Source organism: Balearica regulorum, chromosome Z (genome assembly GCF_011004875.1).
Source record: "Balearica regulorum gibbericeps isolate bBalReg1 chromosome Z, bBalReg1.pri, whole genome shotgun sequence".
In the NCBI taxonomy this organism is placed as follows: domain Eukaryota; kingdom Metazoa; phylum Chordata; class Aves; order Gruiformes; family Gruidae; genus Balearica; species Balearica regulorum.
Genome location: NC_046220.1, coordinates 46027634 through 46048667, shown reverse-complemented (window position 1 = coordinate 46048667; position 21034 = coordinate 46027634). Strand labels below are relative to the sequence as shown.

The window sequence follows — 21034 nt, the reverse complement described above, 5'->3', positions numbered from 1 at the left end:
TACTGCAACTTCATTCCAGTGAATATCCAGTATTAACCTCAGGCATTTTCTTGCAAGGGCATTCAGCATACCCCAGTTGAGCTGTAAGACACATTTATCAAGACAGAAATAGCACTTGAGATATAAACTGGTCATTGGAAAAAATCTATCAGTCTGAGCCATCCAGTTCATGACACTATTTCCTTCATGATATCCTCACTGACTCACATTTCACTGCCAAAGTAAGTAAAAGCTTGTCAAAACTTTCCAAAGTATTAGAGTTTATGGGCCCTCATTAGATTTTTTGAAGTATTATTATTTTTTTCCCCTAATGGATTGTTAAGGCTATTAGGCCTCATTGTTCTTACTTTACATCCTAAATATCCTAGGGTGATCACATAGGCATTAATGAAATTTAGGAACTTCCATAAAACACTGCTCTTAGTGCACTTGGGCCGCCAGATCTCACCAGGCACCAAACACTACCCACAGGGAGCTGTTCCCTTACAAATGTGCACCCTGATTTATTGCTCATAATGTAATCAAAGGACCCTAAAAAGGCCCCAGCAGATCCAACCCTGCATCCTCCCAGCCAGCAATCAGTACCCAATAGTGGTCACAGATGGATGCTCGGGGAAGAATTAAGTGCAATAGTCCCCTGTGCGCCTGCCCAGTCCATCGCTACTTTTCAGTGTGGAGGACAGCCTGAGCTCATGGTGTTATCAGCTGGATCAACAAATGAGTCCAACAGAGCAGCATGTGCCTCGTACTTACTCTAAATAAAAATAAACTATGCAGAAAATAAACCCTGCAGAAATAACTTTGCTCTATCTGCCAAGCTCTGTGTGGTCTTTCTAAAAACAGTGCTTAGTCCAGTTTATCTCAGAAAGCTTTTTAGCGTCGTATTTGCCATAAAGTATAGTTCAGAAGTTATTTCAGACAAGGCAAATGCTGGAATGCTTGAAGGTGTTACTGAAGTTCATACAGTGTCAATGAACACGTTCAGTACTGGTCCCAACACATTTTCTGTGTGTTTACAGTTTCCCCAGGAACAGTGAATTCTCTCCTGGAAAAGTATTTTCTGTGAACAGGCTGCCTTTGGGGGGAACCGGAGCCAGGAGCTCTCTTGGGGCACAGGCCCGTACTCCCATGCAGGGCCCTCAGCCCTGGCCAGCGCCGGCAGCAGCCCCAGCACACCTGGCTGGTCATTGGCAGTCACACACCACTTTGACGCCGGTGTTAAAAAACACATTTTCAAGTCTCAAATTTTCCCAGCAGCTGATCCCACCAGCTTTGCCTGTTACCCTGCAGAGTCAGAAACTTGTGCTGCCAGCAGGGAAAGCTCGTTGTTTACTCAAGAAATTTGCGGTTGTACTTGGTTGTACAAGAAGTATCAGTGGACATCATGGGGATTACAGAGGCAATTAGCTCCTTATTAAATGTTAACAAGTGATTAGACTACCTCCACAATCTTTACTTTGGGTTCAACTTTCATGCATATGCAAGCCCACACTGCAGCCCGTCTCTTAAAAGTGAGGGTGTAGGACTGTCTTTTCCAGACTCCGCTCCAAATAGCATTGACAGCTGCTCTGCAACACACATACAAGAGCTATTTGCCATGAAATATGTTATCACTGCAGCTTCCTCACACCGTCCCCAGCCTCTCCCTTCACTGTGGAGCAGGAGAAAGACCTGTTTCCACAGCACAGAGAGGGTGAAACTCCCAGAGCTGCTGCTCCTCCTCCACACCTCAAAAGCTGAGAGTAAACTAGGCCACAAGAACAGCTGCTTGCCAAGTTTTATCTTGGAAAACAAGGGAAATATTTATGACCGTTGGGAACTTGGGGGGGGGGGGGGAGAAGACAACTTTTCAATGTGTGATACTGAAAATAACCCGAAGCACCGAGCCATTATTCCTACAACTATGGTGCTCTCAGGGAGGAATACACAAAGTCTCACACACCAGTCTTCAAAAGGCTGGTCTCTAACACTACCAAGAAGCTGATCCAAGCCAACAGAGTATATGACAACCATCTAAGGCCAAAGATCTTCACAGTCAGAATTTAGGAAAATGTAATTTCACAGGATCTCTGCAACCAGAACTTTACTGTATAGATTTTTTTTTTTTTCATTTAAAAAAGAAGACCTTAATGAAGGGGGGGAGGGCAGATAAATAAAATACATCATGCAAATAGGTAACTAAATTTTCTGTGAATTTTTAAAAAGCAAAAAAGCACACAAAGCTTTAGAGAGCAAGGGATACAGCATACATCACAAAGAAAACAACCAAGCAGGGATATTCATGTACATGGTTACTTCCTCACTTTTAAAAGTGTTCTACTTTCTTTTCCACAGGATTTTTTTTCCTCATGCTGGCTTTTTAAAAATCTGCTTAAGACAAACAAACAAACAAAAAGTCTGCAATATCTTCACGATTTGCAAATACAGGATTTTTTTTTCTTTGTAATGCTTCAGATTCTCGAGGCAAACTATAGGAGTATTAATGGTCAGGAAACTGGCCTCAAGAAATGCCCGTGGCTGTCCCTGCAACCCTCTGGAGAGGAAGATGGCTCTGCTCCCCAGCTGTTCTCAGACCTGAGAACCAAGCTTTTTCAGGACAATATTGACTGATTCCAGCAGGGAAAGCACACAATGGATTTTAAACCTGCCCTCATCCTCCGCATCCCTGCGCCACACAAAGCCCAGTTAGAAGAAAATTAAACCCACAGAGGCTTGCTGAAAACAGATCTAACTGGGTAGCTAAACCTCTGCTCAGCTATTTCATGAGAGAAAAAAACCTGTAGTTACTTCTTTGTATCTCCCTCCATAAGTAATTCAGTAATGTATGAGGGCTTAAATTCTACATCAGATACAAAAGAGGAAAGAAAACTATATCAACTGAAAAGTTTGTTTAATCATGGCCCAAGGGATTGCCAGTGGACCACTGGAGAGAAACTGCAAGCACAAGCTAAATTCTCTCTTGTATTAAGCAAAGCCGTGGCAGCCTGCCAGACGATGAGAAATCACTACATGGCAAAGAGGTCTGCAAACGGGCAGGTCAGTGTCAGGCAGAAGGCAGGCAGCTGCCAAAACCCACTGCATCTTTGTGTAGATCTCTTGGCATTTGACATTTGTTCTTTGGCATGGAGGAAATGTGTCACAAGAAGCAGTTGGCAACCTCATCTGGACAGGAAAGGAGTCCTCCGGTGCAGGATCTGAGGCAGACATACTCATTCCCTGCTGACTAATTGTCGTGGTTAAAACTCATGAAGACATTCCCCATTAGGCACTCACCTACAGAACACAGTGTGCAAGTTTGCTATTGCTGGTGTGACTTGCACACTGCGTAAATGCAGTCTCTCCCGTCAGGCTCATTACCTTCTTTACTGGTTTGCTGAATCTCCAGGAGATCCAAAATCATCAACATTTTCTATTTCTTCTAGGCATATTTAACCTCTGAAATTCATGTCCTTTCTTTTCAGGGGAAAAGGGTAGATAGGCATTTGACGGGATAATGAAACAGTTGAGTAAGTCTTCCTTATTGAAAAGCAACTGGACACCACTTTTTAAAGATGCTTACCCTTCTTTTGGGAGTTCAACAGTGATAACCAGGTCCTGGTTATATCAAAACAAATGTGAGATAAACCAAACTGGGCATGCTTTGACAGCATCTGGTTAACATTGTAATTTATTCCTCATGCAGAAGAAATGATGAAGGAGATTCTTAGTATAGCACCATGGCTTGAATTCTGAAATAAAATCACAGCTCACCTTTTTGAATGCCCTTCCAGAACAGCTCAGAGTTAGGTGCTAGAATTCAGCCTCAGGGTGGCCTTTTAATAAACAGTAATTGAAAAGTATACTTTCTGCTCCAGGAGAGCTGAAACTTTGGCTTTAGTTTGTATATGGTCACATTGTGTATTTGTACAAGTGTTGCCATAGAATTACAACATATAGAAACCTGGGCAACAGATCATGCGAACAGACAATAATCCTAAGAATTATGTAAACAAACACAAAGCAAATTCCACTGCAACCAAACTGTATTCATCAAACAGACCTGTTGGAGTGTATTTCTGTGCCAGCTATGAAAGACACATACTGGTATAGCTGAATATAAAAATGAGGCTCAATAAAACTCAGATCTTGGTCAAGATGAGCCAAATATTAATTGCGACATTCAAAAGTAGCAGTCATTTGGTAACTTCAGAAGATTCTCAGATATTGAGAACAACCTTTGATATGGAGAGATATGGATTTGATGGATACGGATTTGATAGATAAGGAACTGGCTGGCTGGCCATCCGTAACATCCAAAGAGTTACAGTCAACAGCTCAAATGTCCAAATGGAAACCAGTAATGACTGGTATCCCTCAAGGGTCCAACGGGGACCAGTACTGTTTAGTATCTTCATCAATGACATAGGCAGTGGGATCGAGTGCACCCTCAGGAAGTCTGCAGATGACAAAGGGAAGAGATGCCATCCAGAGGGACCTTGACAGGCTTGAAGAGGGCCCATGTGAACCTCACAAAGCTCAACAAGGCCAAGTGCAAGGTCCTGCACCTGTGTCAGGGGAACCGCCAGTATCAGTACAGACTGGGGAATGAATGGATTGAGAGCAGCCCTGTGGAGAAGGACTTGTGAGTACTGGTGGATGTAAAATTGGACATGAGCCTGCAATGTGCACTTGCAGCCCAGAAAGCCAGTCATATCCTGGGCTGCCTCAAAAGCAGTGTGACCAGCAGGTCGAGGGAGGTGATTCTTCCCCTCTACTCTGCTCTCATGAGATCTCACCTGGAGTACTGCATCCAGCTCTGGGGGCCCCAGTACAAAAAAGACACAGACCTTTTGGAGTGGGTCCAGAGGAGGGCCACAAAGATGATCAGAGGGCTGGAGCACCTCTCCTATGAAGACAGAGTTCTGGTTGTTTCAGCCTGGAGAAAAGGAGGCTCTGGGAAGAATTTACTGCAGCCTTTCAATATTTAAAGGGGGCTTCTAAGTAAGATGGAGACAGACTTTTTACCAGGGTCTATTGTGACAGGACAAGGGGCAATAGCTTTAAACTGAAAGCAGTAGGTTTAGCTTGGACATAAAGAAGAAATTTTTCATGAGTGTGGTGAGGCACAGGCATCTGTTGCCCAGAGGCGTTGTGGATGTCCCATTCCTGGAAGGCTGGATGAGGCTTTGGACAACCTGGTCTAGTGGAGGGTGTCCCTGCCCATGGCGGGGGGATTGGAACTAGATGAGCTTGAAAGGTCCCTTTCAACCCAAACTGTTTTGTTATTCTGTGATTCTATAATATTAAATATGAATGTAATTGTGGAATAAGTTGTTGGGGTAGGAGAAAACAGCAATTAGTATAGAGTACTTCATTACAGTTAGCATTTCAAAATAAATTAATTAATGTTAGTTGAAAATTATAAATATGTCATAATTGAAGATAACAACAAATTCAATTTTTTTAAGTAATACCTATGTAATCAGTTTGATTTGAATCTGACAAGGGAATAAGTTAATGTACTCACCTCCAGAATAAGAGTCTGGAACTGAACAACCCATCCCATGCTCATTTCTGACACTGAAGTTGCACACAGCAGGTTCATCCTCCCTCACAGCTTATTGCTCTTTGGCTATGTGTACTTGCAGACAGCTTACTGACATCAGGCTGTATTATCAGCTCCAGATGACAGGCAACAGAAGCAGCTGGGATAGAGACTCAGTATTTAATAATTTTTATAATTCTCCTGACATTCTGGGAAAATTTTAACGTTTATTGTTTGGCAATTCATCTACATAAAATGTTGGAAGAACTAACAAGGTTGAAAAGCAGAGGCTCTAGATGAAGCATAAAATATTGGTGCATATCGATTCCTATTTGACCTGGACTCCTTTAGCACACCTCTCTCAACAGAGAGGTTACTGTGGTCTAACTATCTAATGCCTTCATGAATTCAGACAACCTCTTTTGCTCTAGATTCTAATCCATGTCCTTGCAGTGCTGTATTTCTTGTAGCCTTCAGGTAGCCCACTGGATAACAGCAACCATAGGAGCACTAATGGAAACCCTGCAGCAGATTTCCCATGCGCTTCATGCAGCTTCCTCAGCAACATGTCAGTAGAGTCACCAGTAAAATGTACAGACCTACTGTGCAAGTACAGTCTGCAAACATCTCCCTCCAAATGATGTTACAGGCTGCCGCCTTCTATCAGTGATGCATTATTATGAGGACCTTTCAGACTACCACCCTTCCCTCTCAAGAGTTTCCCACAGTACTATACAGGTCGTGTACACACTATACAAACTAGGATGGTACGATTACCAAATTAGAAAAGGCCTCAAGAAGGAGGTTCACCTACTGCAGATGTCCAGCAGGCAACATTTTCATTTTCCATCAAGCTTCAAAGATTCAGGTTCTTTCCTCTTTTCACAGAATCACTTGAATATTTTCAAACTGTGGACTTATATTGAAACTTCTACTGCTCTAGGCTTCAGCTGGAGCCCTCCCTCTCTGTCTTTGTCTCTCTCTCTTGAGTAGCAAACAGAGATACCGAAGTTGACAAGTGAGTGACACGTGCAATCTCGCAGTAAGTGGCTATAACAATAGTGGACTAACTTGCAGGTTGACTAAAGGCATAGCAGTGAAAGTCCCTTCCAGATGCATACCTAACACAAACCACAAAATGTTCTATCAAAAATAAACTGCACAAAAGCTAAGCGACTCTGGAAAGGCTAACTAACAGAAAAAGATCCAGCTGACCCTGCTGAGGAAAAGATTATTAGAGTCCTCTGCTAGTAAGGGGTGATTGATCATCTATTTCTGGCTTCAGTGCACACCAGCTGTGAAGTCTACTCCAAAGTCATGAGTGCTTTTTCATATAAAAACAAACACTGATTACAGCTCTTTGCTTTTTTACCTACATGTGGTGGCTCAAGCTACACATACCGCTCATCTTTTTTCCATATATGACAACTTCACTGAGCAAAGTTCTCTCTTCTTTTTCAAACAAACTGCAGTTACTGCCCTAATAATTCTCCAGGTTGACACTCAGTTTAAAATAGGCACTAGAAGTGGCTATATTTAGAGAACAATCTGGTATTGGTATAAATCCTCTCATGTTTCCACTTAAACACACAAGAATATTCTTGGTCAGGAAAGAAATCCCTCTGCAAAAAGCCTTGCAAGAATTAAAAGGCAAAGCAATGACTATATAGAAACTAGTAAAGATTCATGTCTTTGAACTCCTCCTGCTTGTTAAAAAACTTTAACTAAACCTATACAAAGCAACAGCTTAGATTAGCATTGCCTAGCTATCTGTATGTATATTTAAAATGTTACAAGTCATCTGGCTTGAAATGCTAAAGCAACATCTTAAAATGAAGCATTCATATAGCTACACATAAGTTTTCAAGGATATAAACGAAGATGTTAATAACTGGTTTGCTGACAGTAATGAAGCTATGAAGCTGAATATGCGACTGCAGATGCAGACATTAAGCAAACCAGTATACTGCAGACTTGTAAACAAACTTTATTCCTCACACTGACAGATTTTATCATTGTTTGTGCCCTGAGCTTTATCATGTCTCCAAGGCATATCTCTATAGGGAAAAAAATCAAGTAAATCCATTTTTTAAAAACATATTTATTTCCAGGATGATTGTACTTGCAGTTTTCATCTGTGTATGCATATATACTCTAGCACTCAAGGAAGCTTTTTACCTCTCTTTGCAAGGACTTAGGAATTTAAATAACTGCAAATTAGTTTACACTTAGGAAAACCCTAACCATTGATCTTCTGATTACTATGAGGGCTCCAAATTTGTTCACAGCTATGCGAGTATACTGCTGCTCAAGCTATGGCTGAAAGCCTGAGAAGTACTAAAAGCTCCTCATTTTCTTGCTGCCTGTATCAAGTAAATTTTCTACTGAATTCTTAAGGATGGCACAAAACTATAGAGCTCTATAATGGAAAATGACTCAGTGTAGAGGAGAGATATAAAAACAGATATAAAAACAGTGTCATCCGAGCTCTGTGACAGATTCCCACTGATGGGATAAAATTGGCTATCACCTGACACTTGGGTACTGAGATGATTTTCCTGGGATGAGATGAGTAGCTCTCAATCTTTTGGACTGGAAGATTGTGAAGCATGGCTTGACACATGGAAATGTGTCTCTAAGTCTCTGGCCTTCTGGTTCCAATCCCTACTTAGAGCTTTTAAATTTTTCTGACTGCTTGCCACAAGCGTGTACACGTTTAAGGCAGGTTATACACTCCTCTGTACGCTAGGCACCTGGCACATGGGGGAAGGAGAGGAGATGGGATTTGCTAAGAGCAAGCAACAGTAATAAATACTGATAATGAACTGCAGGTCAGCTTGGAGATACATAGCTTGGGAGAATTACGGCCTCTATTTCCCATACAGATGCCAGGCAGAGAGCGCAGACAACATCTGCTTCGGCACTTGCCTGAACCTATTATGATGAGCTGACAGCAATGCAGAGTCCATACCCATTCACTCGCCTGCCTCCCTGCTGACTCCATTAAACAATGGTGCCAATTACTGTCAGCTCTATTGTATGGCCTTAAATGAACTCAGCTCACTTTGGCTAAACAGCTGTGAGACAGTACTTTCAGTCAAGGAGGTTCATTTGTAGAATGATCTGCCAAGAGTGATTAGATGGAGCAGAACTATTTTTCCTAAAGCTTCCTCAGCATAACAACCACATGTGAAACAGCACACACCAAAGACAAGAAGTCTTCAAATGGAAATTACTGAAAAAGTAGGAAATTATGAAGAACAGACCCTTTTGCAAAATGCTTCAGAGTGCACTATGCCTTAGCTTATGTGTTTCCCATGAAATCTTGCAGCCATGAGCACTGGAAAAACTTAGGTACATGATAATCAAGCCCCAAAAATACCAGTAAGGAACAAGTTCTCCATATCCTGCTAACAACAATTAGGAGATCCTTTATCGAACAGGGGACCTACAACAAAATCTCATGTTTTCTCTTGAATGAGGGTGCAGAGATTTCATATACACATAAATGGACTGAGGCATGTTGACATACATGTGACTATTCTGTTTAATTCTTACCATAAAAAGTGCCAGAAATTCTCATGTTCTTCATTGTGGGTGGAGATCTCTTTGAAAGACCACTGCAGTCGGGTATTTCTTAGCTTTCAGTCAAAAAAATGAAGATACTACAGAATGACAGAACATTGAGGTTGGAAGGGACCTCTAGAGGCAGCCCTCAGCATACATCCTTGCATGGCCTGGTTCCTCCCCGAGTGCAGAACTTCACACTTCTCCTTGTTGAACTTCAGGACATTCCCATCAGCCCATTTCTCCAGCCTGCAGAGGTCCTCCTGGAGGCCAGCATGACCTTCCGGTGCATCAGTCACTCCTTGCAGTTTTGTAGCATCATCATCAAACTTGATGACGATATACTCTACCCCATCATCCAGATCGTTAATGAGGATGTTTTACAGGATCGGACTTAGTATTGACCCCTAGGGTGCACTGCTAGTGACTGGCCTCCAACTAGACTTTGTTCTGGTGATCACCACCTTCTGGGCTGGGCCCAACCATTCAGCCAGTTTTCAATCCTCACCTCATCTCTGCTCAGTCAGCACATACTTCATCAGCTTCTCTATGAGGATCTTAGAGGTATAGAAAGTAAAAAAACAAAAACCAAACAACCCCAAACCACCACCACCAACCAACCAACCAACCAAACCCACAACACACCACAAACGGAACTTCCAGGTATGAGAAATGCAAGCAGGTGCTAAAAGCATTGAAAATGTTTCACATGAAGACTGGAAGCCCTCTTTCCTTGTTCTTCCGCTTCTGACAGCTTATAATGCTACAGCCTCAGAAGCTAAGTTTCCAGCTCTCCAGCAAGAGAAGCCTAGACTTCATAGTTCTAAACTGATCTCAGTTACAGTGCCTTTATACACCAAAGAGACAAAAGAGACAAATTAATTTTTGCCCCTTTGAAAACAGTTTTTCAGTACGCCTTTGGACACTTCTACTGTCCACCTGCAGCCCACATGCAGAGAGAGCCACTGTGACATGGGGCAGCTCTGTTTCTGTATCACCCACATCTTGGTTGTAAATCGTGATCCCCATAAGCAACATGAGTTATCTTCCCAGACTAACTACACTTTAAAGAATACAAAGTCTTGCAAATATCAATAGAAAAACAATAATAATAATCACTGTTGCCTCAGAAAGATTTTTAAACACAGAACACATTGATTAAGCTCATTAGTTCTAACCTTTCTTTAAAGGAAAATTAAGCTGATTTTCCCACTTTTTTCTATTGTATTTTTCTCCATTCAGATTTGCTACATGAAGTCCTTAATACCCAGCACTGTATTTACATATTTTCTCCCCAATATGTGTATGAACTTAAGTAAACCAAGAGATTTCTGAACACAGAAAGCTTATCAGAGGCAGCTCAAAAATCCAGGTGCTATCCAAAATTTTCTGGCTGAGATGCTTTTATACCCAGTCATTGCAATACAGACATGCCATCCAAGACTTGCCAACATCCGAAACAGGAAATAAAGACTCAGGGAAAAGTCAAAGTGTTATTTATAACTCCCCAAGAAAGTCAGCATTATCATCACTTTGCAAAAAATACAAGGAAGACAAATTAAGGCAAAACTCATGGGTTTTAACTCTGAAAGGCTCCCTCCTGAAGGCAGGACTGCTGACTCCTGGGCGATTTACTGGTATGGCCTGATAGCTGCATGGACACAGAAAACTATCTATTGCCTACTCAGCCTTCCCACACTATTTCTCAGACATATCTTCCCCCCTACCACATGCAATGAAGAATCTCTGTTCCCCCCTGTGATAGTCCCTGGACTTATGGCTCCCTTCTACCCTGCTATTCTCAACCTGTGCCAAGAAGAATGGATGACTTTTCTGCAACATAATGGAAAATAATTGGACCACTTCAATTTACCACAGCCCAAAAAAACCCATGGAATGTGCTCCCAAAGGACCCTCCAGCATTCACAAGTCTTGCAGTACCCATGAAAACTTTAACTCAGAAGTGACTTTGTCTTACAGTTAATTATATGAATGTGGGGCTAGTCCGGATTCTCACAGCCAGGCACCAATCTCATCATGTAACTCTGGAGTGAAGAGACAGCCATAAAATCCCAATGATTAAAATTATGTTTGCATCCTTTCCATATTTCAGTTTCCTATTCCAGACGGAGTACTCATCCTACCTGCTGGCACTAGCCTTCTTCCATGTGCTTCTCAAGCCATGTTCATGTAGTTACTGAAAGGCAAAACCCCATGTTCCAGGCTGGAAGAAACATAGTTCATCGAATATAAAATTGGCTATGAAAGTAGACATGTTTTGATTGCAGGGTCTACAAATTCCATGTATTTAAAACAACATTCAAAGTACAGCAACATAATTATTGAGACTACTAGAGATGCCTAATATACTCATATTGAGCCATGTTTGCCAAAAGAAAATGTGTTGGAGGAACAGCCCCATAGTGTAGAATAAATACTCTGTTCATAAAAGAACATTTTAAAGTGGCAGGCACTATATTGTTACATAAAATTGTAGGAAACTTTGGCTTTATTATTATATGAACAAGGGCTATAATAATCAGACTTGAATCTTCAGCTGCCTAGAGCTACAGAGAAGGGATGGAGCAAAGATGCTTACTCTTTTGAATGGGAGTAATAAAATATGCTTCAATGATTCAGGCTTCTAAGCAATCAAAGCATTGTATGAAGTTACACAGATGACTACACTGGGCTTTTATCTGGTCTTCTGTTGCATTACTGTTATGAAGTAATATTAAGAGAGTAAAAAATGAAAAAGGAAAATGTCTTTTTTTTTTAAAGCATTTTTTTTCAGCTGTAACGGTATTAGGTTTGACCCTGTTTGCTAAGTTTAATTAGTCAACTAATTATAGCATTGCCTATACTGCTTTTGCACAAGGTGGCTGGGGATGAACAATCTCAGAAGATAAAATAATGAGAGAACTGCCAAAAAAAAAAAAAAAAAAAAAAAAAAGGAACACAAGACAATAAATTGTAACTGTGTTCGGCTTATTTTTTCAAAGATTTCCACTTGATAGCATCCTATGTAAGATGACTATTAGTGCATTTTCAGGCTGATTCTGTTGCAACTCTAAACAGTCTGTATCATATGCAAGGTGAACAAATAAGTCCTGTTTTACCAGCAGAAATGCTTCTGAAATGTCTGTGGTCATACTTCAGCACAAATGCAAACTTATTTTTCCTCACTACAGATCTTGAGCCATATTCACTCCAAATTTTATACTGAAAATTGACAGTGCTGAAAATATCTTCCTTTGCCTCAAAAAAAAATGAACTGGCAATGACTGGCCCTCCTCTTCATTTTCAGGATGATCACATATGTACTGTAATCAGCTCAATGACCAAAAAGTAATTTATACTTTTTATCAGCAGTTTTACTGATATAAAAACTCATACCATGCATGCACGCTGAAATTCTTAAAAAGAAATTTTAGTTTCATTAAAGTCTCTCATTTTTTCAGAAAATTGAAAATATTTCTAGCTCTTTTCAGCAAGTCAATTTGTATGTTTGTACCTGTATTATTTCAGCAAACTTCAACGATATTTGCAAGGTCCACCCTCTTTATAACAGAAGCTGAAAATCTTTAATTTAACTTCCTTTTAATGGAGAACATAACAGTACAAAGCTAGACTGATTTCCTATCCATCTGCATCAGAGCCAGCCACAGCAGCTGTGATTTCAGGTGGGAAGCCGTACCTCACCCTCCAGCATTCGACTGAGACAAGCCCAGATGCCTGCAGCCTTTCAGGCAAACTCCAGGTATAGTCACCTTGCCTACACATGCCAGCTGCAGTGGTGCAACCGTAGTCTCTCTGGGTAGGCTGTGCAACCAAGACGTGCAGCTGCATTATAAATCAAAGCTAGCCCAGGTGATGTCCAAATGAGCTGAAGGCTCATATGGAGCGGCTGATACACAGACACACAGAAGTTTTTCATGTAAACATACAGCATTTTGAAATGTGAAGTGCAACTGGATTTTTAGGAAGTGTGGCTTACAGTGCTGTATCAGTGGTAGAGAATCCTAGAAGTTGTTCCACCCTACTAATGAGTAACAAACTGTGTTCCCTGGAGGGAATCAGTTTTCCTCTGGGGTTACATGCAAGTTATTTGTTTGACTGAGGTGATTTGGCCTTCATCACCACTCCCAAGCACTCTTTTGCCCTCCTACAGGTTTGGTTTTGCTTTTTTTTCAAATTCTAGTAGGAAATCATCTATTTTCAGTTGTTCTCATGCAAAACAAATACCAGCTTATTGTCAAGAGTTGCAGGTATATTCAGTAAACATGAATTTTATAACAGCTGTCCTCCCTCTCTTGTGGCCAGCCTCCATGGCTCAGTGTAAAATGCACTAAAATAGCTTGTTGACTCTAAGCACTGAATCACTAACAGCTGTATGTGAAAATACACTTCTGAGAACATTACTATCCTGTGGAGGAAGAGGAATGCTTTGAAACTCGTCTCTCACGCAGTGACTTACTGATAACAATTTAGGATTCATTTGTTCTGCTGCTGCAAATGGAACGTCAGGACTTATCAGAAGTGTCACACACAGGCACCTGCTGCTGAAGCCTCCATGAACGTAAAGTGCTCTTGGCCATCTTTTTTGCACAAGATCTGCTTCTGAAGAGGAGCAAAAAGTATGCTATTAACTGTAATTTGAGCATAGTTCAATAAAAATGCTATTGCCCAAAGGCCTAGGGCAGAAGTTAAACCTGGGCAAGCAAAATCTCAGATTTCCTTCTGGTATCAGCAAGAGAAGGGCAAGGCTGGAGCAAGGCGGAATGCTACTCACACACAGTACTGCTCAGCTGCTGTTGACAGACTGAACAAGAAAACAGCAAGAAGAAATGAGTTGCTAACACAAGAGTAGTGGCTGAGCAGTCAAAGTGGAGCATGCAGGAGAAATGGCACCAGAGGTGAAGGAGAAATAAGAACAACACAAGAGTCTAAGTGTACCAGAAGTATGTGAGAGTCAGACTCCCTGCCCCCACATACACACTTCGCCCCTTGGGAGTGACTAGGAAGGACAGCTGCCACTCCAAATGGAGCCATTTTGGCCAGAAAGACAAACATTTTAATTATCAGGTCAAGGCAAAACAGTCTGTGTGCAAGTTCTAATGGCTTTTCCACTCCATCAAATGGCATTCAGCGCAGAGATGCCCAGGCTACAGGTTTGGGAGACGCAAACCAATAAGGTCCCATGGCAGGGTGGATGTATCAGCTGAAAACCTTGCCAGCGAGTGAGCATGAGTTATGCCAGCCTGCTTCTGCTGCAGCTAGGTACAAGCTGGTGCAAGTCTCCCTGAATTATCCTCTACTTTGCTCCCAATTCCACAGTTATCACAAACAGGTGAGACCACTTGTCTCATCTAAGGGTTGTACAAAGCCAGCAATGTCACATCTTTTTTTTACATTTTAAAATTGCTTACTTTCCTATGTATAGGAAAGTACTGCAGATAGAAAGAACACTGAGACTACAGACATGCCAGTCTACCTGCCATTAGGTTTGTAACTGACCAAGACACAGCACACATCAGATATGAACTGAGTTTGCTGTGTAACAAAATCTCAGATCACCAGTGATTACCTGTTTCATTACTGTGCGTATTACAACCAAATGATGTGGCATTCAAGACTACAGAGCTTAGGTCAGAAGAGGTCAGTTTTAAGTCACATGGCACAGCTGTAAATACAAGCTATTTAAATGGTATGCAGGCCATGTTTAGATTTGAGATTCCTTATGCTGCCTCCCTCATGCCTGACTTATCTGATGCCCTGGGATGGCTGTCCTGTCTCTTGAAATTATTTTCCATCTTAAAACCATTTTAAAGTGCAGCTATATGATAAGTATGTCCCAAAAGACAAACTTCAGTTTTCTGACACTGTTGTTAGTGATGCTGCTTGCTTACCTGCTTACCATAAACTCTTACCTAATGGATGCCCATTCTGAGTGTATCACAGAAAGGGAGTCTTGTACTAATGAGGCAAAAAGTAGGAATGTTTTAACGAGCATTTTTAAATGCTATTTTTAAATACATCATAATTTATTACATCACTTGTCTGAATGAAATCTGTTTCTTTTTAAGGATGAGTATCCCTTGGAATACTGCAGAAAGAGAAAACGTTAAAAAACCTCTGAAATGTCTGCTATTAAAATAAATCCTTGGAGACATGAGATTTGAAGTAGTATACACTTCCAGAATTCTAGAAGGAAAACAACACATACAAAATATGTATTGAAAGCTGCCAATGATCGTAGAAAAGCCAAATGCATATGGCTGTATCAACTACCAGTTATAGCTTTAGCAGTTCAGTGCCACATAGCTCATTACAGGAGATTGACACAGAAAGTTGCTTGACAACACTCCACTTATCCAAAGTGATAACTGTACAAAACCCATTGCCACTACTACTAAAATAGCTCCAAGTCCAGTGCAACTGGCAGCGCATGGACACATTTAACAATGATCACTTGCTTTTTGGAACACATTGCTGATATAAACAGCCTCCCTTCCCTATAGTTTTCAGTGGTAATAGACAAATTTCTTATCTAAAGCTTAAATCCAGGCAAACAGATGCAGCACTGCAAACTCTCTTAGTCCAAATTTGAGCTGACAACCCAAATGCACATTATTTCTAGCTCTATTAAAAGGGTCTCTATTAAAATGAAGGGAGATTGAGAACAAAACATACCTACAGACACAGGCACACAAAATGCTGTACAGCTATTCTTGGCAAAAATGTAAACATTGGCCAGAGTCACAGAAAATACCTGCCGTAGTTATCATGTCTAATGAAACTTATCTATAATAATGCTATGAGCAGGATATTGTTACAGTCAGGTTATGGCTGGCTCTGTGCTGGACAGGGCTGGGAGGAAAGCAAAAAGGCCAAAATCCTCTGAAGTTAAAATGGACCATTGACACCTTGATATACGTGTACTAGAAAATCACTTAATGCTTACAGATTTTATCACTGGTCCATTGATCACATAAAAATTCATCTGTTGCTCATCAGATTTCAGAACCAGGATTACATGATGATAGCCTTTTCCTGTGCAAAAGCATTACTGTGCTTCTTGTGTAGCTGGTATCCTACAAACACCCACTTCATGAAGAACATCACGTTTGCATGGGATTTCCCAGCTTACACTGAAAACAGAGCTGGCACATTAGGAAACATGCTGCCTCAAGCATGACGCTGTATTTACCCAGCCTGGGCCATGTCCTCAGCTGGGCGTGCTTCTCAGCCATAGGTAAACTCACAAGAAATTTATATCCTCAGCTGTTTCTATATTTTACCTTTTCCTTTGCACAGTAATTGCTAAAAAACATTATAATTCTAAAATGCAAACACCGAGTTAGCACTTGGCTGACTCAAAAAGCTAATGGTTAAAGAGAGCACCTTGATGTTTATACTTGAAGGTCCTATTCCTCAGTCTCATGTGAGAGAGCTTACAGAGGGTTTCAGTGAAACAGAAGTTTATGGGAGCATAGGTCCACTGGACAGATATTATGGCAAAATGCCTGATTTCTTTTTTTGTGTAGCTGGTATCCTACAAACACCCACTTCGTTAGGGCCTGATTTGCCAGTCTTGAGTAAAGCAGTAAAGAGTGAAACAGCTATCCATTTTAACACGGACTAGTTTGTTTTGATTTTCTTTTTGAACTTGACTAAAATAGGCCCTAAAATGCCAGTCAATTAAAGGTATCAAAACTTCAGCTAAAAGAAAAAAATTTAAAATCTCTTCAATTATAAAAATGGTAAAGATAAACACGTGCAAAATCTCTTATCCTAGAACTGCCAGAATACTCAAGAGAAGCCAGAAACATTTTAAAAAGCAGCTGAACCTTAGAAACCTACTGGTTTGAATGGGAATGCACAGCTGTAAACAAAAGCAAAATGTAGCCTCACACTTCCTTTCTGTGCCTGGCCCTTCATAAGATACTGGCTTACTTGGCAACCGGGCAGAAAACTTTCAAGTATGGAGTGGAAATTTCTGGGCAGGATTTTAGTTATATTTACATCATGTTGACAGTTTGGCACATGACCACACTACTGAGAGATTTACAAGATGAAAGAACTTGCACTGCAAATCGGATAATCTCTATAAGAGGTTTGCTGTATATAACTCTATATTACAAATAATATTTTAAAATAATAGAACAATTTTGAAGCAATGCAAGAAGTGGAACAATTCAATGCTAAGATGCCACTCCTATCCTTAACTTCCTCTGTTGTGCCAGTCAATAACCACATGGACATACACTGACCTGCAAATACCAGGGCCTGGTGCTGCCCAGACATGGGCACATGGTTTTACTAGAAAAAAAGAGTAAAAGAGCATCTAAGGATGACTGATTTTGCAGACCTGCTGCATAGATTTGGATGAACTACTTTCAACTAGATTTAGTTATGACTCTACGAATGTATTTCTGACAAGGCTAATACATTGTGCGCCAAATGTTTGCATGGAATGAGTTACTATGATTAAATTACAGACTGCAGAAAAAAGGTTTATAATGGAAATGCTGACAGAACTATGCCTATTAAGAGAGCTGGTATACCACATATCCTCCCAGAGTATAACAGTTCAGTTACATATCTCTGAAAAATGAAATCTGCAATGACAGAAGCTGTGTGGTCACCGATATGCTTATCGTCACATTGAAAAATCAAACTACAACCAAAATAGTGTTCTCTGGGCCAAAAAAAAGGCTGCTGATGATCCAAATCTCTGATCAAATTCCCCTGTTTCTCAAAGCACCATAGTGTGGATATGCACAACGTAATGCACACCCATTTCTGTAGGTATTACTCCCAGCTTCTGACAGTCCCTTGGAGCTGAATCAATACCACTACCATGTGGCTCCTCGTTAATCACAAGGAGGAAGTGGTACTTCCAGGACAGGCGTCTTAAGGGGGCATGATGTTAAAAGGCATAGCTGGGAAAGCAGAGATGATTACTAAATTTCCACTAGTTCTTCAAAAATACAGTAAAATCTATGTATATTTAAATAAAAAAGAAGAAGAGAAAAAGCAATTATTGTAATCATGACATCCTCCCAGCCTTATCTAAATCAGCACTCTTTGTACATTCTCAAACCCTAGTGATTAATCTAAAAATTAACAATTAAGTTCACTTAGTCCGATATGTGAGAACTGGGAACAAATCAGAAAAAGAAAAAAAAAGAAAAAAAAAAGAAAAAAAAAGAAAACAAAAAAAAAAAATAAAAAAAAGGAAAAAAAGGAAAAAAAAAGAAAAAAAAAAGAAGAAGAAGAAAAAAAGAAGCTTCATTATCAACAGAGTAACTAGTGGAATGACAAAACTGGACCAGCCAGTTGAACGGAGCACTGATGAGGGGTCATGAGGGGTGTCTGTCTCTTTGTATCTGTACTCACCTCTTCGTTATTCTCAGCACCTGTTTTGGAGCTTAAAAACTTTTTAGACACATAGTCCCTTCTACTGTGTGAGCACAACTTTCACTTTATGAACAACATTGTAGCCAAAACTAAATTATTTTATTACCCAGTTATAACCATGTTGTATTTAGTTTTGTTTAGTCTTTGGCTTGTTTATATTGATTCTGTCAGAAATGGGGGCCTACACTAAAAACTTACCAAGTAAGAGTTGCAGTTGCATGGAAATTCTGTACAGTGACTGGATTTTGTTCTCTCCTTTAACGGCAGTCACTCTTAGTAAAGTCTAGTGCAACTTACTGAAAGACTAATGCTTATTGTTTTCCTATTGAACTGTATGTACCATAAAATTGAGAAAAGCCTTAACTGAGCATGTTGTAAAGATACTCTTCACAAAGATTGTCCCTGCCCTTAAAATGCATCCACTTCTACAGTAGAAGCCAAAATATATTTAGGAAAGACAATAATGCAGCTTAATAGGAATTTGACAGATGAGTTTTTTCTAGGAAGAGGATAAATTACCTACAACGGATTTGATAAAAGGCACCTTTTCCCAACAGAAGGTGAAAGAAATAGGAAGGAGGGTTTTGAGGCATCCTGCAGAAACCTGCGGGGAGACCTGTGCCTGGGGTGGGTGGGAGCGGACACCTCCCCGCAGCGCCTGCAGATCTGACACCCAGAGACCGAAACTGCACACGGGAGGGATCCGACGGCGGCTATTTCCCCGGCAAAGTTGAGCAGCGCGGCACGGGCGGGCGGAAGGTGCACCCCGGGAGCAGCAGCAGCGCCCGGGGACCCGGGGTTTGGGGGGGGGGGCTGTACGCCCGGGGGGCACCAGCGCTCTTACCTTCCCCGTGCAGCGCCCAGGGCAGATGCGCGTAGTCCCACTCGTAGCCGCAGGCGCTGTCCTCAAAGGCGCACGACCCGGGGGAGAGCAAGGCGGCCCCGGCGAGCCGCAGAGCTGCAAGGACAAAGCGAATCCCCGTCACGGCCCGGCCAGCCCGGGGACCGCGGGCTGGGGGCCGCCGACCGCGGAGCAGCACCCACCCCGCGCCCCGGGCGGGCGGGGGGGGGGCGTCGCGTCCCCCGCCATCGCTTACCGTGCGCGGCGAGGAGGCAGAGCCGCAGCATCTTCCGCGCCGGGGGAGTCGGGGCTGGCGGCAGCCGGGCGGGCGGGCGACAGGCGCGGCGGCCGGGAGCGCGGGGGCGCGGCCGCGCCGAGCCCGGGGCTGCGGCGGTGGCGGGGCTGAGCGCGGCCCCTCGGCACCCCGGCGGGGCGCAGGGAAACGAGCCGCGGCCGCAGGGAGGGACGGGGAGGGCCCGTGGCCACCCCGGGAGGGCGGCCCGTCCCACCCTCGGCTGGGAGCGGGGTCGGCCCCGGCCGCTCCCCCACGGTCAGGGCGGTTGGGGCTGGAGGGTCGTCGAGGATGGGGACGACGCCGACGCCTCTTTGGGCAACCTGCCTAGGTGCATCACCCCCTCACGGTAAAAATGTGCTTCTTAAGTGGATTTTCCTGTGTTTCAGGTTGTGCCCACAGCCTTGCTTCCATCACTGGGCACCACTAGAAGAGCCTGGCTCCGTCTAATGTACTCCCGCATCAGATATTTGTACTCATTAGTAAGATGCCCACTCACAGCCATCTGCAGAGGACGAAGCAGCTCGCACCCCACCAGGGCTCCTGTGCCAGCACAGCCTGCCCTGCCATCCTTCTCTGCCGCAAAACCTGCTGTACCAGCGGGCCATGGCAAGATGCCTTCACTCTTTTGGGTAAGAAAGGTGCAGTAGTTGCTGGGCTGTTCTGAAAGCTGTAGTTTATAGGATAACAGGATAACTCGGGAGGAGATCACAGGAGGTCTCCACTCCAAGCCCTGCCCAAAGCACAGCCAGCTTTGAGCTCAGACCAGGCTGCTCAGTGCGTTTCTCCAGCTGGGGCTTGATAACCTCCAAGGCTGGAGATGGTGCAACCTGTCTGGGCCCCGGCTCCCCTGATGGACTCTCCTTGTGGGTAAAACATTTATTCCTCATGGACACTCTGAATTTTCACTGTTTCAGCTGTGCTGCCTCTTGCCGTGCCACCATGTACCACTGTGAAGAGCCTCACTGCGTCTCCTCCGTTGCCTCCCATCCATACCAGGGCTGCTGCTGGGTGTCCCCAAATTCGTTCCTCTTCCAGCTGAACCAGCCTCACAGTCTCTCCTCACAGGACAAGGGCTCCAGCCCCACCATCTCCGTGGCCTCTCCTCCCCCTCCACTGGTTTGTCAGTGTTGTTCCTGTACTGGGGCCCCAAACTGGAGGCAGTATCCAGGCAGGGGCTAACAGGTGCCAAGCAGCGGACAGTCCCTGCCCTCCCATGGTTCTTGGGGCCATGTACTGCTCACACTGCCCCAGGCACTGCTGGCTCTCCTTGCGCACGGCTGGCCCTGGTTCAGCTGACTGCCCACCAGTGCCCAGGGCCTTGACCCAGGGCTGCTCCCCAGCACCCCTCTCTGCAGCCTGCATCTCAGCAGGGCCCTGCCTTCCA

General features: G+C 42.9%; 1 protein-coding gene across 2 annotated transcripts in view; it reads right to left on the bottom strand.

The window, feature by feature from the left end:
- MAMDC2 (MAM domain containing 2) overlaps nt 1-20188 on the bottom strand; it is a 60862-nt gene extending 40674 nt beyond the window's left edge. The window contains exons 1-2 of one of the 2 annotated variants that reach the window (XR_012833147.1): nt 19612-20188; nt 19359-19472 (exon numbers count right to left, since the gene is read on the bottom strand). Coding sequence is in view for 1 of the 2 variants with exons in the window: in XM_075740895.1 (XP_075597010.1) it covers nt 19359-19472; nt 19612-19642 (145 nt within the window). In the remaining variant the exon portion in view is untranslated. The remainder of the gene's footprint in view (nt 1-19358; nt 19473-19611) is intronic. The other variant, XM_075740895.1, reaches the window with a different exon arrangement.
- Between the last annotated feature and the right edge of the window lie 846 nt (nt 20189-21034).